Source organism: Ipomoea nil, unplaced genomic scaffold (genome assembly GCF_001879475.1).
Source record: "Ipomoea nil cultivar Tokyo-kokei standard unplaced genomic scaffold, Asagao_1.1 scaffold1932, whole genome shotgun sequence".
NCBI classification, from domain to species: Eukaryota; Viridiplantae; Streptophyta; class Magnoliopsida; order Solanales; family Convolvulaceae; genus Ipomoea; species Ipomoea nil.
In genome coordinates this window covers 1,907,820-1,932,249 of record NW_017618360.1, presented here as the reverse complement: position 1 = coordinate 1,932,249, position 24,430 = coordinate 1,907,820, and the positions used below count along the sequence as shown (strand labels likewise).

Below are 24,430 nucleotides of genomic sequence, written 5' to 3'. Positions count from 1 at the left end.
TTATTATTATTATTATTATTATTGTTATTATTATTATTATTATTATTATTACAAATAATATGTTAATTTTCAGAGAAATGAACCAAACAGAAAAATATAAAATAATCTTTTGACATTCAAAAAAATACTAGAAAATTAAAATATTTTTCAAAAAAAAAGTTATTTTTTAAAAATCAATTTAAGAAAAACATTTTTCATCAGATTTTCAAACTAACCTTTAGATTAGTTTATTAATTGTACATTTAATATTTCACCAATGTAGAGAATGAAATACATTGCCACTATTAATAGCGACATAAATAATAGTAAATTATTGCACATATTATTAGTACATTTAGAGTCCGTTTGGAAAGCAGGAAAATGACTACTGAAAAATGAGTCATTTTTCAAAAGTCATTTTCCTTTCCGGTGTTTGGCTGCAAAATGAAAAACTGTATTTTGATGTTTGGCTCATTTTCTGGAAATGATGTAGAATTGTATAATTAAACATTTTATATAATTAATTATTTTTTTAAAATGTATAAAATTTACAATAATATTATAAATAATAATATTTATTTATAAAATCGAATAATATTATTTATTAAAAAAAAAACAACAACAACAACAACAAAACAAAAAACAACAACAACTAAACTCTCTGGTTTCCGCCATTCTCTCTGGCTTCCGGCCGGAAAGGCGGAAACCAGAGAGCTCTCTGGTTTCCGCGGCCGGAAACTAGAGAAAAGCTGCTGGAAACCAGAGAAAAGCTCTCTGGTTTCCGGTCGGAAAGCAGAGAGCTCTCTAGTTTCTGCGCTTGTGTGAATGTTGTTGAAGGAGGAAGGCAACGCGAAAAACCCAGAACGAAAATCAACTAGTTTCTACTGTCGAAAACCATCTGGTTTCCGCACCCAGAAACCATGGTTTCCGGTGGTTTCCACAGCCATAAATCAGATCTGGAAAGACGTGGAAGAAGATGAAAAAGAAGTGACGGTGGAAGAAGACGAAAATCAGACCAACTATTGGAAGTAAATGGAGAAGATGTTGCCTCTCTAGTTCTGCTGAAGGGAGAGTGGAAAATGACTTCCCTCCAAAAATAGGGGAAGTCATTTTCCGGAAAAGATGGGTTATTTTTCATTGACTGCATGCCATTTTTCTTTGACTTCCCTTTTCTTTGCTTAGCCAAACACCAAAAATTCTAAAAATCATTTTCCAGTTTCCAAACACACTATTAATTTGTAAACACAAAAATTACTCTGTAAAATATTAATTTCATAATGATACAAAATTATATATCTTTTTCTTGTGTTTTTTAATGATAACATTTGGGGATCAAACAGATCTCTACTCATATTTATACAAATCAAAATAATTAACTTAATAGTTTCTCCCGATAAGAGTTTGAAATGATCTGAAAAAAAAAAAAAAAAAAAAAAAAAAACTAAAATGATTTAATTTAGGATTACTTCACATAATGGTGCATGCATGGGGATTATCATCGCTGAAGATAGAGGCAAAAGCCTCGTCCGGCGCCACCGCGACGGAGTAAAGTGCCGGCGTGTGGAAGAAGGCGTGAACGGCTGGGGCGGCTAAGTCGGCGGAGGAGATCATGGACTGGTAGTAATGGGCGGCGATCTGAGTAGGGTAGCGGTAGAAGGAAGCCAAATGTGAGGACCCCACCGGGTACGGCCATGGCTCCGCTACTTTCCCCGCTCGCTTTATAGCCTTCACCACTTTCCTTTCTTCCAAACCGTATCCTCTCACCGTGATCTTCTTCATCTCCATCTCTATGTCCACGTCATCCACCCCTACAAAACAAAGGATACCCCTTCCCATTTTGAGTCGAGTTCATGAAAAGGTAAATTGAACTAATATAACTTCAAGACTCGATATTGTTATAACGAAGTCACAAAAAATTAATATACCCCTAATTAGGATCACACCGAAGTCAAAAGTTATAACTAATAGTGAAAGCGCAATGGCCATCACATTTTTCGGGACACTTGACCCCCTAAGCTTTTTACCCGCCTCCGCTCAATAATTCCCCAGCCACGGGGTATTAGACTTGTCCTTAACTGACCTCCACCCAACAAATACCAAAAATACTTCTGCATACAAAAAACCCAACGAACTCAAACTAACAATATTCGTGGGTAAAAATTGAACTTTTTCACTATTTTTAATTTTTCAATGTAAGACTGTCTCATCGGTCGCATGCAACCCGGGCATTAATTGAAGAGTAAATTACCTTTAAGCTTGAGAAGAGCTTTTCTAATCTTGGCAGCACAACCATCACAATCAAGGGTTGGAACTCTAACCACCACCATCTGCAAAATATAATACATATAACACTCAAAGTCCACTCACATTATTATTGTCACATACATGTAGTATTTGCATGCCATTTTAGCATATATATATGTTGCTGCGAATTATATTGAACAAATTAAATTAAAACAATAACACATGCACACAAAAAGAGCACTACTTACAGACATCCTGAAACTTAATTGCTGTGATCTAATTAATGTTGTTGTGGGCTGGAAGATAGTGTTTTTGGGATGAAGATCAGATGTGAAAGGGGGAGCGGCACTATATATTGAAGGATGAGAGGTGATGTGGTCTTGGTAACCATATTTTGGGGTTTTGGTAATAATTATGTTTTTACAACAAAGGTGGTGCGAAGTACTATTTAATTCACTTTGGTCGCCACCAGATGAGACCACTAATCAGTCAACCACAACACAGCCATTATTGTGTTTGCAATTCGAAATGGAAGACCCCACGACCCTTCATCACGCCGGCCTGTACCATGCACCAAGCCCCTCATCACATTTTGCCCACTTCAATTTCGACACTTTAAGAATAAATACTATGTTGGAGGGCAATCTTAGTCAAGTTGATCAAATTGTTTATTGGTCTTCTTAATTAGTTTGAATCAGTCAACAATTGACAATCTAAACGAGTTTACTTCCTTAAGGTCCTTTGCTGGCAAGGGTTACAAGTTTATATTACTCCATGTACAAACTTGGATAGTGGTTGCGGATGTCCAGGCTATATATGGTCACAAGGCGGAATCGTACACACTCTAAAATAGTACTACGTGATTAAATAACATGTTAATATTAAAATGTCTTATATGTTAGTAAGTGCACAACTTCAAATAGTAGTTGTGAAAGTCCTCTGCCGACAAGGTAAGGGTCACAAGGCGGAGGACACACCTCGAATAGTGGTTAAATACTATATTAATATTAAAATGTATTATGTGTTATTAAACCACATTATGAGGGCAACCTTTGTGCAATGACAGCTTGATGAAAAGAGTGCTGACAATAATCCAATTTGTAATCTTTAAGTACAATAATAATCATATTCCACCTACTTGGTCACCTCATTCCGGAACTATATATATATATATATATATATATATATATATATATATATATATATATATATATTGATATTGATATTCTTAATTGGCATAATGATTTATATGATCTCTAGCAGATTGAACTACTAATTAAAATGATGACGATTTTCATTATCATATGCTATAGAGACTTATAATTAGTAAGTAGCTCCATTTCAAATTTCAAATTTGAAATTCGGTTCACCTAAAAATATATTGGTAATAAATATATGATACCTCGTATGATTTTTTTTTTTTTTTTTTGAGTACTATTATTTTGTTACATGTAGTGTATATGATACTCCGTATGATGGAAAAATATAATGCTATAAAATATTTAATATTAAGAAAATAATATAATATTAATATATATGTTAATGAGCTCGACGCTAACTTTGGTAACATGTAATATGTTGTGAGGATGACAATCTTGTTTGTGTTGAATTAATATATATATATATATATATATATATATATATATATATATATATATATATATATATATATATATATTATCTATGATCTCAGTAATTTTTTATTTTTCCTTTTCTTGCAAGAATTTTTTATTTAAAAATATAATTTTATTGTATTTTTTTTACTAGCCTACAAACCAGCACAACCCCAAGATTATAGTTAAAAGGTTGCTTGGACACCATAAAAACATCTGGCCATTTTACTGACAAGCGGAGAAAGAGATCTGTAAAAAAAATTGTAGTAATTTTTAACAATACCATAAAATTTACTGAATTATTTGGTTTTACAGAGGTAAAATAGCTCACTTCTCGACTTCCCAGGATCAAATTTCTGTTGTCCAACAACACAAACAAAAGATCAGACAGGAAAAGATGAAGAACAGAAGCAGCTAATTAGAGAATGCTGTACAGGAGCCTGCAGCATCAGAAGAAACTGAGTAACCCCAAGCCTAAATTTTTCTTTTTAAATTTATTTATCCTGAAATTTGTTTGTTTTTTCTAATATAAATCCCAGAAAAATAAAGTGCAGTTTGTGAAAGACAGAGGGTATTTTGAAGATCCTTGAAATTAGCAAGTAAATTATATGTGATTCTTGATGGTTAAACCTTGGTGTTTTGTTCTTGCATGATAGATCAGACATGTATTATCCTAAAGTTAAGTAACCCTTGATCTTCTGTTCTTGCATGATTAATGTATTATCCTAAACTTATGTAATTGCATGATTAATTCATTGGAATGTTGATAATACAAAGGAGAATGGCACCCTGAAAAAGAAAAGCTTCCTGTAATAGAATACTCTAATCCTAAGAGAAAGTGGAAATTGACCAGCCAAGAAACAGGCTTCAACTAAGGCTTTTTATCTATGATTATATTTCGATGTCAGGGTCGTTTTAGGGGGGATTCGAATAGGCGTAATTTGTGCTGCTGGATAGCCCCGTTGAGACGGTGGAGAAGACAGCTGGGGAATAGTATGCAGGGGCATCATCATAGGCATGGAGGTGATAGACATTATAGTGCAGAGAGGTTCCGGCTTCACTATGTTGGAAACAAGCCTAATGTTATAATTTCTGGTGTCGCCTTCGTCTTTCTCCTCGGGTTCTTTCTATACATATGGGCTGCAATGCTAGGCATAACTGAACCCGTAAGTTTTCTTGATGAACCATACATTGAAAACCAAATTTTACATAATTGTTCGTAGTTATAGATCAAAACTATTGATTACGCTTCATGTTACAATGGCTATAGCTAATACCCAGGCCACATTTTCGAGAGGTAGGGTGCTGGACTTGGCCCTTTACTGGCCTCTGCCAGCACTTTATCTTATCGGTTAATGTTTTGCGTTATCAATGGTGTTTTGGCAATTGATGAAGATATTGGATGAGTATATTTTACTAAGAGTTAACTATTTCCTCGTGTTTTCGTTTGAAGGTAAACGAGAAACTGCTTACTGAGACTCGGGAATTTCCAATAAATTGCTTATTTGGTAGCCTCACAAGAACATGCCCTAAAAAGTACTACCCACCAGATTACCACGTTCCTCCTGAAACCCCTCTGGATATCGCTTATAATTGTCCCCAGTACTTCCGCTGGATCTATGAAGATTTAAAACCATGGAGGGAGACGGGGATAACTTTGGAAATGGTGGAGAGAGCGAACCGGACCGCTAACTTCAGACTCGTAATATTGAACGGGAGGGCGTATGTAGAGACGTATACACAGGCCTACCAAACTAGGGACATTTTTACTCTATGGGGCATTCTACAGTTGTTAAGAAGGTACCCTGGTCGGGTGGCTGATCTAGACCTGATGTTTGATTGTCTAGACTGGCCAACCATCAAATCGAGCGATTATCGAGACCCAAATTCTCCAGCTCCACCGCCTTTGTTCCGGTATTGTGGGGATGACGAGACACTGGATATAGCTTTCCCCGATTGGTCCTTCTGGGGATGGTAAGTCATAAGTGCCATGTTTAATTAACCAAATCATATGATTGTAGCCGAGATAGTCAAGTGTGGGCATTTGCAAACTAAATGACTTTTTTTTTTTACTGTCATAAATTGGTAGGCCTGAAATCAATTTAAGGCCGTGGGAGTCCTTGCTATATGACCTAAGCGCGGCGAACAGAAAGGCAGCATGGAAAGATCGGGAGCCCTATGCTTACTGGAAAGGTAATCCCGATGTTACTGAAAAAAGGATGAAGCTCCTCAAGTGCAATGTCTCCGACAATCTGGACTGGAATGCCCGTCTTTACGCTCAGGTTAGCTTTAATAACGCATTCTGCCCGCCTTCGTGTAATTAAAAGTATATATATGCAGTCATTATCGACTTATCATGCAAGAAATGTATCTTCGTGCAAATGCAGAACAGTAGTGTTACTTCTTCTTTTTTTTTTTAGTGATATTCGAATTTTTATGGTGTCTGCCAAAGTCTTAGGACTGAAGTGACAAAAAAGCAAAACTAATGGATTCTAGAACTTTGAAAAGATTGAGGAATCTGATCATATTACAGGATTGGAACATAGCAACTGAACAAGGATTCAACGACACAGACTTGACAGAGCAGTGTAATCATAGGTAGGCCATTTTGAACTACCTTTACCCCACTGCCAATTTAACATGTTTCAGAAATTTTAAGGTTTTCCTGTCTGGCAAAATTGAAGTATGTGCTCCATTTCAACTAAAAGCCTAAGCTAATAGTTGGATTGCACATTAATGGTTATATGCTCAATAGGCAATTCAACAGTTCTGCAGAATGTGACCGAACAGTTTCTTGCAGGTACAAAATTTATATCGAAGGATCTGCTTACGCTGTCAGCCAAAGGAACATTCTCGCTTGTAATTCACTCGCGTTACTAGTCAAGCCCCGTTATTACAATTTCTTCTCGAGAAGTTTGGTGCCCATAAAACATTACTGGCCTATAAGGGACGACGACACATGCAGGTCTATCAAATTCGCGGTCGACTGGGGCAACAGCCACAAGAAAAAGGTACACTTGAATAAATTTCAAGAAAATGAATAGTACTAAATTGATTCATTGCTTAATTATTAGGCGCAGGAAATTGGTAACGCTGCAAGTGCTTTCGTCGAAGAGGATTTGAAGATGGATTACGTGTACGACTACATGTTTCATCTCTTGAACCAATACGCTAAGCTGCTAAGGTACAAGCCGAGTATACCTGAAAATGCGAGAGAGCTTTGCTCTGAGGCAATAGCGTGTTCTGCAGACGGGTTGCAGAAGAGTTTCATGCTAGAATCTATGGCGTCGGGACCAAAAATCACAAACCCGTGCTTCCCTCCCATTCCGTTCTATGAGTCTGAGCTCGATTCGATGTTTAGACAAAAAGTTTCTACTATACAGCAAGTAGAGCATTGGGAGAACAAGTACTGGGAGAACCAAGAACCTAAGACATAGAAATGTAGCAGTAGCAGTAGTAGTATTATTGATAGCCCTATATATATGGATTATGAATCAAACTTACTATTAATGTATGTATGTAATGTTTCTATGCTGAGCAATGTTTAAGCTATCTTAATTAGCTTTGGAGATCTGAAAATGGCATTAGAATTCATGTCATTCTAGGGTGCCTTTCAAATACAGGCGTTGCTCTTGACTCTTGTCATATCACTTTTGAGCATGAGCATGGTTGCAATAGGCGTTATGCGCTAGTCGGGCGTCTGGGCAGCGCCTAGGCGGTCTAGGCGGCGCCTTGGAGGAATCTAGGTGGTGTTAGGCGGGCACCAAAAAAATTTAAAAAAATAGTGACAGACTTGTAGTTTGACAATTTTAATGAGACTATTTTCAACATTCAATAATTAAATAACACATCCAAATAAATAAAATAACGATAATTTATAAGTCATAACATCATAATAATATTAAAATTAATAATTAATGAAAGACAGCATGGGACGGACGAAATCGGACAAAATCGATAGACTCGGCTGAGTTGACCAACTCGGTCGATTTTGATCGAGTAATGGCCGACTATAATCAAAAGCGGCACGGCATGGCACCGCCTAGCGCTGAGGAGGCTGAGTTTTACAACACTGCTTTTGAGTGATCCTAGCCAACAAAGTACCTGGGGTAAACTAATCTAAGTTGTCCCTAGCTGATCGGCTCAAACTAAGAAAGTCAACAGCTCGCTCTTAGGAGTCAAACTTGTAATCTTGTAGTTATCGTTTTTTTTTTTTTCTATAGAAACAGTAGCCATTGCAATACATCTTGGGATTTGGGTCAAACATAGCTGTGTTTTCTTTGGAATGACAAGAGAAACTCGCAGTTGCTATCCAAGAATGTGCACTGGGTAAGTCCCGTCTTATGACTCTATTCAACAAAGGACTACAAAGAGGTAGACAAGTTTAGGTTACTCGTGGTTGACTAACTCAATCCAAGAAGGACAATATAATGCTATTATTGAAAGTCAAATTTAGAATCTTGTAGTTACCAAGTGAAGTCAACCGTCTGACTAACTTGGTTTAGATTGCTCTATTTCTGAGCAATGTTTGGTTTTATGCATTAGTGACAACAAATATGTTGAGGGGTTTCAAAGAGTACATAGAAATGCTTTAGGGTGCGTTTGGTTCATGGGTTTAACTATCAGGAATAGGAATCAAAGTCATTGTTACATTATTTGGTTGACAGGTTTCTAGAACAGTACTATGAGATTTGATTACCCCTTAACTTAATTAGAAAACTCATTCCTTAATAAAATAAAGGTTTTATTCCATTATTCTCCCTCCTAATTGATAATTTGATTTTTAAGTTTAGATTAGTGCTTTTAGATTTGTGTTTTGATTTTTTTGGTTCGTATGATGCTTTCGATGTCTTTATATTAGAAAAAATTGTCTTATTTTACCTTTATTTTCATTAGAAGATCGTACAAAACCAAACAACAATATTGATAATCGTTACAATTTTACCCTATTATGAGCATTATTGGTATTCCACCCTACTAAAAAACATGCAAAATACTTTTACCAAAACCTATTACCATTTGATTCTCATTCCGATTCCAATTCCAATTTCCATGCGAACCAAACACACCCTTAGAATGTATTACATCACAGATTACAGGCTACACGTATAGTTTTCTGTATAAGTGTATAACTTTAATTTAAATTTTAAACACCAAAACTTAAAAAGGGAAAGACAAGAAGCTAATCAAGAAGGGAACAACATTACAACAATAATATAATGTAATTAATTAAGAAGGGAAAAAATGGGGATTGATAGATAGATAGATAGATGCAGAAATGATGAGGGAGCTGAGGATTTAGATCAGAGACATCGAGCTTTAATGGTGTCAAGGCTCATTTCGCTAGGATCAGTGGCCTGAAGTTCAAATTGAATCCCATCTAGTTCTGTCTTGAACCGATCCTTGGAGCTCGCATACACCATCTTCATCCTCACCTTTGATGTTTCCGGCGACCTGAAAAATGCCCGCAACAAATTAAACCACTCAATAATATTGCAGATTTGCATGCATGCATGCATGCAGTATATACGTACGTACCAGGCGATGAAGAAAATCTTGCTTTTCTGGCAATTCTCGTCGGTGGTGAAATCGAAATCATAAACCGCGTAGCGGCACTCGTCTCTCGGGAGAGCGCTGGTGAAATCGGCGTAGCTTTCTTCATGGCCGCCCACCTTGTCCACCACCACCTGTTGATCATCAATCCTGAACAGTATGTATCTGTGGTTTCTCTTCGACTTTAATTCCAAAAACTTCAGCTTACACGCGTCGTCCACCAGGATTCCAGACGCTGAATTCGCCTGCATTATTGTAATTATAAAAATGTCACCGCATTTCATTAAAAAAAATATATATGTATGTATATATATAGTGGGGTGGGGGTGGGGGAGGGGGGCAACTGCCCCTATTGATCCCCTCTGGATCCGCCGTGGATCTTAGCATGGCTCATCACGATATGATATATGCATGCATGGCTGCATGCACAGAGGCCAAGCAATCTGCAAATGTTAGATTAATGAAACGATTAATTAAAACAAAAAATGAATGTTTGTAGTGATGATACCATGATGTTTTGCAATGAAAGATGAAGGTGAGAGTGGGTGCAGATGAGAGGGAGGAAGACGGGGGGAGAAAAGGAAGGAGAGAGTAGAAGATATTGGGAAGAATGAGAAAGAAAGAGGTTATTATAAGCCAAGAGAAATCTGCGGGGAATGAGAGAATTCTGAGGCAGAAAATAATGAAGGGCTGAGATTAATCTGTCATTCAAGATATGATCATGTCCACCATTACCACATAGTATTTGTTATTTCTTTGTTGTTCCCTGCATGTTTTATTTGAAGTTCATGGCATGGCACGAAGGGGGGAAGACCAATGGAGGACAGATTCTTGCACTTTTTAATTCCATTTGACTTTTCCATGGCAATATAAACTCTTTGATTTACGAAAAAGCATACCATCGTTATAGGTGAACTCAATTTGCAAAGGACTTTTATAAGAAAATAAATCAACTAGATCACAATGAGGTTATGCATAGTTGATCGGCTTAAACTAATAAGGATAAATCAACTAGATCACAAGGAGGTTGTGCATAGTTGATCGGCTTAAACTAATAAGGCTAATATACAACTGGCATATAATAGCATAGGAGGCTAATGATTATTAAGTAACAATACAAATATTAATTTCCAATACTATCTTATATTATTAAAATAATGAGTTGATACCTAAAATGGTCATCGACTATATTGGTTTTTCTCGATTTTATCCTAAAAGACTTTTGAGACGTAATTTAGTCTCAAACTTGTGTATTTTTGCTCAATGTAATCCCCCGTTTACATTTTCATCCAATGACTTCTAAATCGAAGGACATTTTAATAATTATAAGACTTTTTTCTTGATCATCTTTTTTCGACATCTTCCTTCTACAAACTCCACTCCGCCTAACAAAGAGAGATCGCGGCAGAATCAAAGATATATGAAAGCGGTAGCGGTAGCTCCGGTTTCCATCTATGTTTCTATCGCAATCTCCCTATTGGGCGGAGTGGAGTTTGTCGGAAGATGATGCTGAAAAATATTATCAAGAAATAGAGTTTTTGCAATTATCAAAATGTCCTTCAATTTAATAGTCATTGGATGGAAATGCAAATAATTGAATAAATATAAGTTTGAAACTAAGAAAAATCAGTATAGTCGGAGGATATTTTGTGTATTAACTCTTGAAATAATTTATGATGGTACCAAATACTATTGATCAATATCAGGTAAATGTTATCAGGTTTTATATCAACATTGCTGCCGATCGGCAAGATAGACGTTACTTATAATTTTATTATTAAAATACCCTTTTAAATTGAATGAGATAATTGAACCAAAAAGAAGTATCACACCATCACTTAGAAGAGTACAAATAAAAGAGAGGGCTTGTCCTCCCTTGTAAGCTCAAATAGTCTAAACCAGGCAGATGAGAAGATACAACAAATATTTCAAAATTGCAATTGCAGAGAATATTACACTCTCATATTTGTTCATTCATCAGAGATCCAGTACTTCAACCTACAAAGTTCACAACTTTTGGTCCCTGTTTCTTTTTCAACTTAGCACTGCTGTCTTCATTTCTTTCATCTATCATGAAGTCATCTTCCAGATCATCACCACTAGTGAATTTCGTGACTTGCCCTGTAGGCGTATCGTCAATTTTAACTGCACAAAAGCAAGTCAAAATGATCAGAATTCCCATTATAGCATCTTAATAGGAAACTTTGGCACATCTTTAGGCTCACATTTGTCATGTAAAGCAAATACTTCTTTGCAAATACTCAGTTCACCATTTATGGCTAACTCAGAAAAGTTCTAGCAAGTGCAACAAATAAAATGGATATATAGACAGTTACGCGGATTCCTTTTGTGTTCTCAGCTGGAAAGTCAATGATTTTAGAACACCGGGTCGTGATTAGTGAATCAGTAGAGTCAAGATCTTCCAAGGATGCGATAATAATCCTAATAGCTTATAGATTGAATGACTGGGAGAAATAGAAATGATTCACATGCAAAATTTCCAAGACTGAAAACCTCTATGATTGGAAAAGTTGACTGCTAGATGCCTTTTGGAAATTGCATCATAGGAGAGGTAAAATGTTAACAACGAAAACCTATACGGATGAAGTACTAGATTGCTTACATCTTTTATTGGAAGCATCGGTTGCCTTGGAAGCTCTGCTATTCTTGTTAGGACAATCTTTGGCCAAATGTGTAACACCACCACAAATTTTGCAACTACCACCCTGAAAATAAATGTTGGCAAGTGGAACGATTCAGTGTACAGTGAACTGAAATTAAAAAAAGGTCTAGTTTTTTCAGCAAGGTAACTTCAGAAGTTGATGATCTCCATCACTGTCAATCCAATCACAGTAAAAAACATCCATATGTACCTTCCAATAGATCCCATTGGTGTTTTTCGGGCAGTTCTTACTCAAGTGCCCGTGTTCTTTGCAAATAAAGCAACTGGCAAACTTTGTCCCACCTGCATTGTTGGAAGTGGATAAAACAGAATCAACATATAAAACCATAAAAGATTCAGCTATGATATTATTCTATATCAACTTACTTTTACCAATTCACTTGTACATAAACATGCTTCTAAAAGAAAGATACAACTGTCTTACATCCTACTATATGGCATTAACGTGCTAAGTTAAGCTCTTCTGATTACAACTTCAAACCATAAGAGTGAACAATAATTTCCTCTGTACAGTTTGATACACTAAACAACCATATTCCACAATGCAACTATGCAAGAATAGTAGCATTTGGCCCGCACAGGTAGCTCAATTGGTTCTTCGGTGGCAGATTGTGGCCAAGGACGCAAGATTGAGCCTAGCAGCCGCTGTGGGCACCGGGCATGGTACTCCCGCCTAATGGGTCACTAAATCATTGTGATTTACCCCTTCACAATCTTGGGGGCAATTTTGCCTTTTGTGGGCAAAGAAGAGTAGCACAGGATTTGTGTTATATCAGTAAATGCAAATTTAAGAGCAACTGCATCATACTATTAGTAAAAGATTTTAATACATTGTACAAGTATCATTCAATAAAAGCTGATTTACCTTCCTGCAATGGCTTGGGACACTTTGCCAAAGAATGCCCTGTTTCGCCACAATTATAACACAATTTCTGATCCATAGATTCATCATTCTTGTCAGGGCAGTTCTTGAGACTGTGGCCACGTCTCCGACAAAGCAAACATATCTACAAACATGAGGCAGTACAGAGAAATGGCTCATTAGTACAGAAACCCTAGTATATAATAAGAAACTCGAATGCAATAGAGCATATTGTTTGTAATACCCATTTCAACAAAAGTTGAATAAATAAAACACACCTTATTTCTCTCCCAGGAAGCTTTTTGGGGGCAATTTTTGGATATGTGGTCTTTATCTCTACAAATGAAACAGCTTTCGCCAGGTTTCATTCCGGGAACTCTAAGAGGATGCTTTTTATGCGTTGATGTCCTGAATTTCTTGCTATTCGGTTCTCCAACATCATCAGAATCGGATCTTTTGCGCTTGAAGTTGCTCTTTTTCTTCTTCTTCTTCTTCTTATCGGGGTCTTTTGGCGCGGTCGGTTCTGGCTCAGGGAACTGCTCCGGATGAGCTTCCTTGAACCGCTTTCGAGCTTCTCTCTGCCTTTTGTTCGCCATCCTCTTTCTTCTTTATACTTCTATATCTCCCTTGAGCTTTAAGAAATAAGCAGATTTGTAGTGGAAAGAAGGTATGAACAATGACAGCTGAATTGGCGACGGTGAGAATTGATAAACCCTGAGCAGAGTATCAAGGGTTTTGCCTATTCGGCGGAAATTTTAGACCCGACCCGCAACCTGCCGGGAAACTCGTGGCTGGGATTTTCTTTTTTTATTGGCTACATTTCTATACATTCTGAGTTTTCAGCCCAAGCCCTAATGACCCAATGTTATGTACTTGGGCTAATGTCTTGAATTAAACGATCCTTTTTTTTTTTTTTTTTTTTTTCATTTGTTACAATATAATTTGTTTGTTTGGTTGTCCTTTGAAATGTTTGCATTGAGTAAATTACTTTTATATTCATCATTTTTTTTTGGGTGAGAGACACAAAGCTACCAAGTCATCGTGTCATATGATCTTGCGAGAATAGCAACCACCCGCATCAGCTTTGATCAAATCCTCAAGCCCCCTCGAAGTATCCTCAAAGATAGTTAAGCCTCAATCCCCCGATTGTCCCATATTATCCCGCCAATCAGCGTAGCGGTTCCCTTCTCTAAACACATGTTGAAATACAATGTCTTGAAAACTCATGGACATAGAAATACAATCCACAATCAAGTTGGATGTCAACTCCCCCCTATTCTCTTTATCCTTCATCTTGACTACAACCTCCGCGTCAAGCTCTACTTCCACCCTCTCATAACCTATGTTTGTTAGGAACCGTAGACTATACCTTAGGCCCCACAACTCTGCAACGTAACTATCTTCTTCCCCAATTCTCATCACCTATTTGGAGGCAAAAAAAAAATATTGCAACTTATGCAAGTTGATTTTTTTTAATCAATAAACTTGTTAATTTGCCATTTACCAAGAACAAAATTGCAAGGTTTTTATTGGTGGGGGCAAAAAACCATTATATCCCAGTATAGGTAAAACAATATTGAGACGTGTGACACAAGACACGTTTGGTGGATTTGTCTACAAAGCAGCTATTGGAAATTGGAATAAGTTTAATGGGTTGTGTGTGGGGTACAGGGGAATGGCCTAAATTCCTTGGGCTTGTGGTTACCCCTACAAAAATATTTAGTCTAACACAATTCTACACCTAACACAACACAATAAAATAAAAGTGGCCAAGTGGGTTGAATGCTTCATCAACCAAGATGCAAGAAAGTGCAAAGCATTGAAAAATAGTACGTAGTGATTTCGTCCCGTGGGCTAACTTAGTTTGATCGATCATTATAAAGTCTTGTCTTACTTAATCATTGAGTTATTTGGAGACTACGATCAAAAGAGATAAAGATTTCTTGTGCACAAAGCGAACCGGCAATGATGTGAACTTGAGAACTGACGAGACCATTTGTGATTAGTATCCTCTAAGGACATCCACCTCTGGGATAATGCACAATTTCTAAGAAAAAATTGTGTCATGTTGGCGGCGAAAGAGGCAAGAGAGAGAGAGTTGATGAGCATATGCAAGTGAAGGGTTTATTGCATAAAAGTGGGTCCCACGAGAAAATAAGACAGCTGCCCAATGCGTCGCGTGCGCGTGCGACAATTAATTAATTTTTTTTTTTAAAAATCAATTTTGTTTCATTTATTTTTTCTCTCCCCCATATTCTCTTTCCTAATTATACTCCCAAAAACCACAAAATATCTCCATTACTACGAGTGGGGAGTATTAAAAAAAGTAGTAGTGATTTCTTGATTGCAAAGGCATGATGATGAACGGCTGTTGTAGATCAATTGGGCACACACACTCCCTTTGCTTTTGTTTACTGCTACCACAATACAAGTACAACCATCCAATCACATGTAGTGAGTTCTTAAGTGGGTGTCAGAGAAAAGCAATTTGTTGTTCACGTGCTTGGAGTGAAAAGCACGTATGGTATTGCTTCCCATCTTCATCTTCCTGGAATTCCTTCCATAGACGGCAAATTTAACGCCGTTATTGCTTGCTTCGCAACCTCCACCGCCATTTAAGGCCCATTTCGGACTAGGTAGCCGTAATTAATTCGCATAAAGTTCCTACGTCGTTGTTGCCTGTTGGGCATTAAAACTCGATTTGATACTGTTGGGACCTGCCGGTTCTGGCCCAGTCGCAACTCACCCATCAACTACACACGTATCTCAATTTTTAAAATAGCCTCACTTTCACATTATTAAATTAACAAATTCTCCACTATTTATGATAAATTCTTAAAATCACCGGAGTTCGATCCTGTAATATTTAGAGGGAAGTCACAGATGTATCATTTGAGCATAAAGGGCTTCGACATATTATAATAAAATAATATTATAAGAAATAATAAAAAGTAAAAAAAAAAAAAAAAAAAAAAAAACTAAAGTTGAAATGTTTCCTTCCATAGCAACGTCAAGGACTCAAGGGAAGGATATGTTTTAATTCCCGAAAAGGAAAGTACAACTTCCTCTAATTTATCAAACCTGGAATTGTGGAGTCCGTTCAGATTTCAGATCTATATTTTTCATTGATTGCAACTCACGTGCCACCTCCTCTCCCTTTCCCTTTGCACGCACGACAGAAACAATACGGCTTCCGACGTAACATTGCGCGTGTGGTCCACTCTCACATCCCGCGATTGCGTAGTTCGAACTTCGAACCCCACCTCAACTCCCGAAAATTCAATTCAAAAAGTCGAAACTCCCACTTAAAAATCGCCTCCGTCACCGTTATAACGGCAAATGAGACTCTGTTTTCTTCTTCTCTATCAATATAAACCCAGCAAATTTCTTCGATTCCCTCAGTCTCACTCCATAGTAGCAGCTTGAGTTCCGGAGCTTCCATTCTCTCCCTACTTCTCTCCGTGCAGGCAAGTTTCTTTCTCTAAAACAGCAAGGATGCGTGAGATTTTGCACATTCAGGGAGGCCAATGCGGCAACCAGATCGGAGCAAAGTTCTGGGACGTGGTTTGCGCCGAGCACGGCATCGACTCCACCGGGAGATACAGCGGCGACAACGACCTCCAATTGGAGCGCGTGAACGTCTACTACAATGAGGCCAGCTGCGGGAGGTTCGTTCCTCGCGCCGTGCTCATGGACCTCGAGCCTGGAACCATGGATAGCGTCAGATCTGGGCCGTACGGGCAGATCTTCAGGCCCGATAACTTCGTCTTTGGCCAGTCCGGCGCCGGTAACAACTGGGCCAAGGGACACTACACGGAGGGAGCAGAGCTTATTGACTCCGTGCTCGATGTTGTCAGGAAAGAGGCAGAGAATTGTGATTGCCTTCAAGGTATTTTATCCTTTTCGATTAATATTTCTTACGTACATACTGTTGTTCGTGTTAGATCTGGTCTTTAAAGCATCTAAATCATATGTATCGTAATGTGAATTTATAGTTCGCCTTATGAATTTCAGCATTTTAGTGGAAATTCTAAGTGTGAGTTCAATCAGTTCTTCTTTGTTCAAACTATAAAACCGTGTTCTATATTCGCCATAACATAAAAATTACTACGAGCTTAAATGTTGAAGTTTAAATTAAAGCGTCGTTATTATGGTTTATTGGTTTTTGTATATTGTTCTGATGAATTTTAAGTCTGCTTTTAATATCAGGGTTTCAGGTTTGCCACTCATTGGGTGGTGGGACTGGATCAGGAATGGGAACCCTCCTTATTTCCAAGATTAGGGAGGAGTACCCCGACAGGATGATGCTTACTTTCTCCGTGTTTCCTTCTCCTAAGGTGTCAGACACAGTTGTTGAGCCATATAATGCTACTCTCTCTGTTCACCAACTTGTTGAGAATGCAGATGAGTGTATGGTGCTGGATAACGAAGCTCTTTATGATATTTGCTTCCGGACACTTAAACTTACTACTCCAAGCTGTAAGTTCATTGCTGTTGTCTCAATTTATTTCTGTTCATTAGAGTTAATCATCTATGTGCTCATGCATGAAAGTTCTTATCACATTAGTTTTTTCGTGTTGGAGTATATGTGAGCTTAGTTGTCATTACTCATTAGTAATTTCATTGAAAGAAAAGGTGTTTGAAATTCGAATCTAAGCATCGGTTTATTGTAGAATTGTAGGGAAACCTGTTGCCACTACCCAATTACCCATGATGTGCATTGGATAAAACACTCCTTGTGGTAGAATCACAAGTGGGTAAACTAGTTTAGGTTGCTATGAACTGGTCGGCTTAGGCTGATCATGCTAAGAGTCAACTTGTAATCTTGTGGTTTTCAAGTCAAAAGCCTGACTAACTTTGCTGGGTTACCCTATTGTAGAATTGTTTTTGTTTGTGTTGAATCTGTTATGTATGTTTTCTGATTGCCTGATTGGATAATACTTCATGGACACTCAAACTTTGAGTTTGGTCTTTGTGTTATTTGTATTATTTGTATTCTGATGCATCTATGATTGATAGAGTTTTCTGAATGAACATTCAATAAGTTAAACCTGTTTGAGTGGATTGTTCTTGATGCAGTTGGGGACCTTAATCACTTGATTTCTGCCACCATGAGTGGTGTAACTTGTTGCTTGCGTTTCCCTGGGCAACTCAATTCTGATCTCCGCAAGCTAGCAGTGAACCTTATTCCATTCCCCCGGTTGCATTTCTTCATGGTTGGGTTTGCTCCGCTCACATCTCGTGGGTCACAGCAGTACCGGGCTCTGACAGTTCCTGAGCTCACTCAACAGATGTGGGATGCAAAGAACATGATGTGCGCTGCTGATCCTCGCCATGGGCGCTATTTGACTGCTTCTGCAATGTTCCGTGGCAAGATGAGCACCAAAGAAGTTGATGAGCAGATGATCAATGTGCAGAACAAGAACTCTTCTTACTTCGTTGAGTGGATCCCCAACAACGTGAAGTCCACCGTGTGTGACATTCCTCCCACCGGTCTGAAGATGGCATCTACATTCATTGGAAACTCCACCTCAATCCAGGAGATGTTCCGCAGGGTGAGTGAACAGTTCACAGCCATGTTCCGCAGAAAGGCTTTCTTGCATTGGTACACCGGGGAGGGAATGGATGAGATGGAATTCACCGAAGCAGAGAGCAACATGAACGATTTGGTTTCTGAGTACCAGCAGTACCAAGATGCAACTGCAGATGAAGAAGGGTATGACTACGAAGATGAGGAGGAAGAACTTCTAGACTCTTAACAGTAAGTTCAATATGGTATACTTTATATGGGATTGAGTTTTGCATGCACTTGTGCTGTAGGGATAGCTGACAAGGTTTTACAATTTTCTATTTGATCACTGTTGTGGCTTGACTGATTGTCTATGGGTTTTAAATTCTTTTGCGTGTACTGGTTCTGTTTTCTATTGATGTGCCTGTTAAATATTTATGTGTTATTAATGGAACTGTTTGACGAAATATTATTAAGAAAATAATATTTCTGGAAAAAATTAACAAGCACAAGCAATGAAAAAGGTTTTGGGTTATTAGTACGAATCGCGTGATAGGGAATGCAAAAATCATCGGTATTATTAGTGTATTATTAGTGTATATATATAAACTAGTTTTTTTAAAAAGCCATTGAGTATTATTAGTGTATATATATAAACTAGTTTTTTTAAATAAGTATTTTAAAGTATATCAATGCAATATTATATAAGAGATGTTTATGCATAGGTAAATAAATATTGAATTTGTTTATTTAAATCGGTAATTTAAAGTATATAAATTGAAAATAATATATGAGAGATTGATTATAATTGTCACTAAAATAAATGTTTGCAATTTTGTAATAACTCTAGTCCAAATACTTAGTTTTAAAGTGATAGTCTAAATAAATACTACTTTTAGTCTAAATTTATTTTTTTTTAAATTAAGAAAATCAAATGATTTTTAAAGTTCTCGATTTATAATCTTTAATGCTCAACTTTGAATGCTATGTATTTAGTCGGGCTAATTACTTGATCAAAGTTTATGTTTAATTTTATATTATATATTTTTTTAATACATTGTAACATATTCATAATATATGTTTAAAAATTATGCCAACTTTAATCGGGATGAGGTTCGAACCTAAGACCTTACTTATATAAATTAATGAGTATGTTAAGAATAATAAATAGTTAACGGAATATTCCGTTAATAAAGTTTATACTAACGAAATTTAAGGCTATTTTAGGGAAGAAAATAATATAATAGAGGATAAATAAGGAAAATCATTAAAATTACTAAAATCTTAAAATTACTAAAATCAAAATAATATTAACCATTCATTTTAAGAAACAATAGGACCGACATTTTTTTGTTCCAGTTAAGGGGCCTAACATTATTCGCTCTTATTAAAAGTGTAGATAGATGTAGATAGTGGTACAATCCTACTTTTCAAATCAATGTGGAATAAAGACTACTTTAAAGCCTTTCCACCAAATTGATTTCCTTTGAGAATCAATTTTTTATTTACTCATTAACCACTTTAAGCATATAATATATCAATCTTTTTGTTTCACTATGAAAAACTCGAATTCATTTTGACTCAACCCAAATCGAGAGTGGATCTCACATAAAATAATCACGATTTCATTTTATGTATTTTTCCAACAAGAACAAGGTTGAACCTCCGGGGTAACGAACAAAGCTATAACCAATAGTTCCATCCAATTCTATCTGATACAAACTTGTAGTTAAAAGGGTACAATCATTTTGCTACCTTGTACCCCATTTCATGGTTTATTCTACAAATAATGTAGCTGTAGAATAAAGATATTTAAAAAACGAAAAAATCTAGGACTAACGTTCGTCCTAGTACTACGAGTATAAGAAGACAATAGAGAACCAACGGGTCTTCCAACAATTGAGGATCAGCAGCAAGTGTTTTTCAGGCGCCAAACTTGGGGACCTTAGCCGTAGAGATCTGTGCGAGGAAGTGTTCGGCTACAAGTCTTCTCTGGATTTTCCCTGTGGCAGTTTTAGGGAGAGAATCTGTTAAAAACACCTTCTTTGGAACCTTAAACACGGCAAGGTTTTTCTTGCAGAATTTCGACACCTCTTCTTCATTGATGTTTGACCCTTCTCTTGGAATTATGGCACAGTTTATCTGCAAGCATGAGAATATGAGATAGATATATATATTTGGAATCAAACTGCTTATAGTATATTGCAAGCTATCCATGTTTCCATCAATGGTAATAATTTAGAACTTGAAGTTGGCACGGTATTAAATTCCATAAGCATATTTCATTAAGTTGATGAAAGATGCAAAAACTGATTGATGTGATCACCATCTCATTTGTAACCAATAGGGCAATAACAAAAGTGGGTATCTTAGGTTTTCGTATCAGAACAAAAGACATGAAAATAATTGTGCATGAAGACAAGAAGATCGTTTTCTCACCTCTTCGCCATACTTGTCATCCGGGACTCCAAAAGCCACGGCTTGAGCAATTTCTGGATGAGAAATAAGGACAGCATCTACTTCTATGGGAGATATCTTTTCTCCTGAAATTATAAGTTGGAAACTGTGTCAATCATTGAATAACAACAAAAGCAATTTTTGTATATTAAGACAATCTTTTTAATGCTCATGGAGGTAAGCCTAGGGATGTAATTGAGACTGAGTCGTTTTCTCAAGTCATGCATACATAAATGGTTACAAAAGCAATCACAACAGAAAATTGGTGACTTGATTAAGACTTAAACCTAAACCCGTTCTACAACAGCAAACAAAAAATCATGACTTTGAACGTGTGGTGGCATCAGACTAAGGCAAAAATCCAACTTTTGACCAAAAATGTTAAAATGTCACAGGTTAGGTTTAACCTTGAACCATTCCCACATGGCCACATTCAACATATCTGAGAAACCAAGTTCTAAATAGCAATACTATTGGTTAGGGCAAAGTTATGCAGTGTGTATCACAGTATTTAGGCATCATCAACTCATCAAATTAGCAAGAAATGATGTGTCTATATAAGAATTGCGGGTTATAAGTTATAACATACCTCCACGATTAATCAACTCCTTGATCCGGCCAACAAGATGCAAATACCCATTGGAGTCCAAATATCCAAGATCACCAGTATGGAGCCACCCAAACTGGAAAGCCGATTTGTTGGCCTCGGGATTGTTCTTGTACCCTTTAGTAACATTTGGACCCCTAATGCAAACCTCACCATGTGCATTAGCCTCCTGTGGCACACCATTCACATCCAGTATAGCCATCTCCTGACCAATGGGTCTTCCAACCGAACCAGGGAGATGAGGCCCATCCTCAGGCAATGGGTTTGAAGCCATCAAGTGAGTTGCCTCTGTCATAGCATACGCCTCCAGAACAGGGGCGCCAAATGCTTCCTCCAGCCGAGACAGCACAGATGGAGCCAAAGCTGCACTGCAGCTGCGAATGAACCGGAGCATAGGGTAGATAGGCTCGGGCTTGCTTAAGTGTCGATCCAATATGATTTGGTGAATGGTAGGCACTGCCGTGTACCATGTAGCATGGTAGTTGTTCATGTCTGACCAAAAAGTTGAAGCAGAAAACCTGCCGGCTGCTGGGAGGGTGACGGAGCCTCCGGCTCCGAGTGAACTCAGAAGCCCGGCGATTAGACCATGCACATGAAAAAGGGGTAACACGATCACCGTCGAGTCTGACTCGGTGAGCTTATATACCGATTTAATGTTTGTCACTGAAGAAACCAAGTTAAACTGAGTCAATGGAACTCCCTTTGGCCGGCTCGTGGTGCCAGAAGTATGGAGGAACAAGGCGACGTCGGAGGGATCATTAACGATTTTGGACACGGCGTCAGGGTCCGACTCCGAAGGAATCGGGTCGAGCGCGATATCCGATTCAGCATCGGAAAGCAACGCCGTAAGATGAGGGATCTCGAGCTTGGAAGCCGCGGCTTGAGCCGCCTCATTTCCTTCCTTGGGAGTCAACAGCAGCTTTGACTCCGAATCGGACAAATAGAAGACGAACTCTTCCGCCGTGTAGGCTGCATTCAATGGCGCCGCCGTGGCCCGAACCCGAATTGTCGCCAGAAACATAATTATAAACTGAATTTTCAAAAAAAAAATAAAATCAAATTAAACAACTGTATCAATTCCTTGATAGCAAATTCAAATAATCAATTTCATCGGAGAATCAATCACAACTGGATTTGAAGCAGAAGAGATATATATATATATATATATATATATATATATATATATATATATATATATATATATATCATATAATAGACAAGACATACCTCGACGGTGTTGGGGAAGGTGAGGGCAACAACGTCGCCGGGCTTAACGCCGGCAGCCACAAGGGAAGACGCGGCACGTTCAACGAGTTGATCAAGGCGAGCATGGCTAAGATTAAACTTGCCGGAAACGGAGATGGCCGTCCGGGAGGGGAACTTCACGGCGACGTCTTTCAACAAACCGGTAAGCGTAACAGCCGCCATTCCTATCCAAAACCACAATCAGAAGGTTTTTCTTTTTGTTTCAAGAGATTTTAACGAAGAAAGGAGAAATGAAATGCGATGAAATCGAAGCGAAAGGGCGGTGAGATATATATACGAGCAGCGTAGGGGAGAGGGAAGGAAGGAGGTAGGTTGGTTTCGCGAACCGAGAATCTAGGGCCTATGGGAGGTGGGATGACACGTGGCGGGCCGTTACTCAAACTGGGCCCGCGTTTAGCATTCTCGAATTCGCAACCTGCGATGCCAGGTGGGCGTATGGCAAGTTTGACCCAACAACAGCAGCCCGAGAAATTTGACGGTTTTGTAAAAACGCGGAGAAGGGAAGAAGAAATTTGGTGGGCCACTCACTGAGGGATTATTTTATTAATTTAATTGAGAATTAGTTAATCAGAGTTAAGTATAATTTTTTGTTTTGGGAAGAGGGAGTCAAAAATCTTAAGTGATTTTTACAATATTCAGATGATTAAGAAGGCTAAGCTCGGCACCATGTAATATATCTTTGCATTTGGTTCGTAGCACTCTTGTAGACGCGCACTCCTTCTTCGTCATTCTGCACATGCTTAGCAATAGTATCAGTAATTTTATTTTGTTTCTTCGGAATGTGTCTGAACTCGATCTCCCAGTTTCAACCTTTTGTAGCTTTGTATAGCTCCACCAAATTACTCCCTGGGCCTTCATACTCATTGTCATTGCCCAGCATTTTGATAGCGGCAACGCTATCGGATTCGAGTCTAACTCTTTGAAAGTCGAGGTCCAACGCCCTTTTAGTGTCTATATTTATTAAACTATGAAATGATAAAATAATATAAAAGTAAAACTAAACGTGACAAATATATAAAAAAGTTGAATTGCTCAATTATAAATGTGCCAATGACAAGCCTTTGTTGGGTTTGCTATTGTTCTAAAAGTAACCACAGTTGTGATTTTTTTTTTTTTTTTTTTTTTTGTAGTTTAATTTTATTAATTTGTGTATTTTTTTTTTTGGTCAAAAGGACGTTTAAATTCAAAGAATAGTAATTTTTTATTTTTTATTTTATTGTTTGATTGTTTTATTTATATTTTATTTATGCACTTTAATGTGTATTAACAAGATTGTAGTTTAGTTTTTAAGTAATTAATTTTAAAATTTAAGTAATTAATAGTTTAATTTTAGTTTTATAATATTCATTTCAATTAAATGTAAGTATGTTTATTTTAATTAATTATTTTTTAATTTAATTATAAATTTAAAATTAAAATAAATAAAGAAATAATTAAAATATGGTAATAAAATTGTGGGTACATAAAAAATTTATAAAGAATTTAAAACTAATGGGGTGAAGAGTTTCTAAGATTAGATAAGATACAGTAGATTATGAGGTAAATGTTAAAGTTTAAAAAACACCTCACTACTAAGATTGCTCTAATGTAATGGTCTTGTGATATTTTCCAGTTTTCCAACATGTGCTTGCTATTAATGATGACATGATGTCATATA

The 24,430-nt window shown here is 37.3% G+C and overlaps 5 protein-coding genes across 5 annotated transcripts; 2 read left to right on the top strand and 3 right to left on the bottom strand.

Annotated features, from left to right (window-relative positions):
* Window positions 1-1,386: 1,386 nt before the first annotated feature.
* On the bottom strand, window positions 1,387-2,524 carry LOC109194006 (heavy metal-associated isoprenylated plant protein 31-like). The gene is made up of 3 exons (XM_019344842.1): window positions 2,472-2,524; window positions 2,228-2,306; window positions 1,387-1,787 (listed from the first exon to the last, which is right to left on the bottom strand). The coding sequence occupies exons 1-3, from the start codon at window positions 2,475-2,477 to the stop codon at window positions 1,447-1,449; spliced, it is 426 nt and encodes a 141-aa protein (XP_019200387.1). The 5' UTR covers window positions 2,478-2,524; the 3' UTR covers window positions 1,387-1,446.
* A 1,612-nt stretch (window positions 2,525-4,136) lies between these two features.
* On the top strand, window positions 4,137-7,397 carry LOC109194000 (O-glucosyltransferase rumi homolog). Its single transcript, XM_019344836.1, has 7 exons — window positions 4,137-4,298; window positions 4,745-5,002; window positions 5,290-5,810; window positions 5,926-6,118; window positions 6,370-6,434; window positions 6,637-6,847; window positions 6,911-7,397. Exons 2-7 carry the CDS (start codon window positions 4,832-4,834, stop codon window positions 7,271-7,273), a joined length of 1,524 nt encoding a protein of 507 aa, XP_019200381.1. The 5' UTR covers window positions 4,137-4,298; window positions 4,745-4,831; the 3' UTR covers window positions 7,274-7,397.
* Window positions 7,398-8,993: 1,596 nt separating this feature from the next.
* Window positions 8,994-13,721, bottom strand: LOC109194009 (DNA-binding protein HEXBP-like). The gene is made up of 6 exons (XM_019344844.1): window positions 13,213-13,721; window positions 12,938-13,079; window positions 12,263-12,354; window positions 11,990-12,115; window positions 9,375-9,634; window positions 8,994-9,290 (listed from the first exon to the last, which is right to left on the bottom strand). The coding sequence occupies exons 1-6, from the start codon at window positions 13,528-13,530 to the stop codon at window positions 9,140-9,142; spliced, it is 1,089 nt and encodes a 362-aa protein (XP_019200389.1). The 5' UTR covers window positions 13,531-13,721; the 3' UTR covers window positions 8,994-9,139.
* Window positions 13,722-16,289: 2,568 nt separating this feature from the next.
* On the top strand, window positions 16,290-18,882 carry LOC109194001 (tubulin beta-1 chain). The gene is made up of 3 exons (XM_019344837.1): window positions 16,290-16,823; window positions 17,144-17,413; window positions 18,014-18,882. Exons 1-3 carry the CDS (start codon window positions 16,430-16,432, stop codon window positions 18,691-18,693), a joined length of 1,344 nt encoding a protein of 447 aa, XP_019200382.1. The 5' UTR covers window positions 16,290-16,429; the 3' UTR covers window positions 18,694-18,882.
* Window positions 18,883-20,119: 1,237 nt separating this feature from the next.
* Window positions 20,120-23,034, bottom strand: LOC109193999 (oxalate--CoA ligase-like). The gene is made up of 4 exons (XM_019344834.1): window positions 22,735-23,034; window positions 21,490-22,537; window positions 20,883-20,986; window positions 20,120-20,585 (listed from the first exon to the last, which is right to left on the bottom strand). Exons 1-4 carry the CDS (start codon window positions 22,933-22,935, stop codon window positions 20,367-20,369), a joined length of 1,572 nt encoding a protein of 523 aa, XP_019200379.1. The 5' UTR covers window positions 22,936-23,034; the 3' UTR covers window positions 20,120-20,366.
* Between the last annotated feature and the right edge of the window lie 1,396 nt (window positions 23,035-24,430).

Excerpts from the sequence above, each read along its gene's own strand:
- LOC109194009 (XM_019344844.1), bottom strand. The coding sequence starts at position 13,530 with ATGGCGAACAAAAGGCAGAGAGAAGCTCGAAAGCGGTTCAAGGAAGCT. Across the intron at positions 12,355-12,937 it reads TCCCAAGCCATTGCAGGAAG|GTGGGACAAAGTTTGCCAGT; the intron begins GTAAATCAGCTT and ends CCAACAATGCAG. Across the intron at positions 9,291-9,374 it reads AAGATTTTCTTCATCGCCTG|GTCGCCGGAAACATCAAAGG; the intron begins GTACGTACGTAT and ends GGCATTTTTCAG.
- LOC109194001 (XM_019344837.1), top strand. The coding sequence starts at position 16,430 with ATGCGTGAGATTTTGCACATTCAGGGAGGCCAATGCGGCAACCAGATC. Across the intron at positions 16,824-17,143 it reads GAATTGTGATTGCCTTCAAG|GGTTTCAGGTTTGCCACTCA; the intron begins GTATTTTATCCT and ends TTTTAATATCAG. Across the intron at positions 17,414-18,013 it reads TAAACTTACTACTCCAAGCT|TTGGGGACCTTAATCACTTG; the intron begins GTAAGTTCATTG and ends TTCTTGATGCAG.
- LOC109193999 (XM_019344834.1), bottom strand. The coding sequence starts at position 22,935 with ATGGCGGCTGTTACGCTTACCGGTTTGTTGAAAGACGTCGCCGTGAAG. Across the intron at positions 20,987-21,489 it reads GGAGTTGATTAATCGTGGAG|GAGAAAAGATATCTCCCATA; the intron begins GTATGTTATAAC and ends TTATAATTTCAG. Across the intron at positions 20,586-20,882 it reads ATGACAAGTATGGCGAAGAG|ATAAACTGTGCCATAATTCC; the intron begins GTGAGAAAACGA and ends TCATGCTTGCAG.
- LOC109194000 (XM_019344836.1), top strand. The coding sequence starts at position 4,832 with ATGCAGGGGCATCATCATAGGCATGGAGGTGATAGACATTATAGTGCA. Across the intron at positions 5,003-5,289 it reads TGCTAGGCATAACTGAACCC|GTAAACGAGAAACTGCTTAC; the intron begins GTAAGTTTTCTT and ends TTTCGTTTGAAG. Across the intron at positions 6,119-6,369 it reads ATGCCCGTCTTTACGCTCAG|GATTGGAACATAGCAACTGA; the intron begins GTTAGCTTTAAT and ends ATCATATTACAG.
- LOC109194006 (XM_019344842.1), bottom strand. Across the intron at positions 1,788-2,227 it reads AGCTCTTCTCAAGCTTAAAG|GGGTGGATGACGTGGACATA; the intron begins GTAATTTACTCT and ends TTTGTTTTGTAG.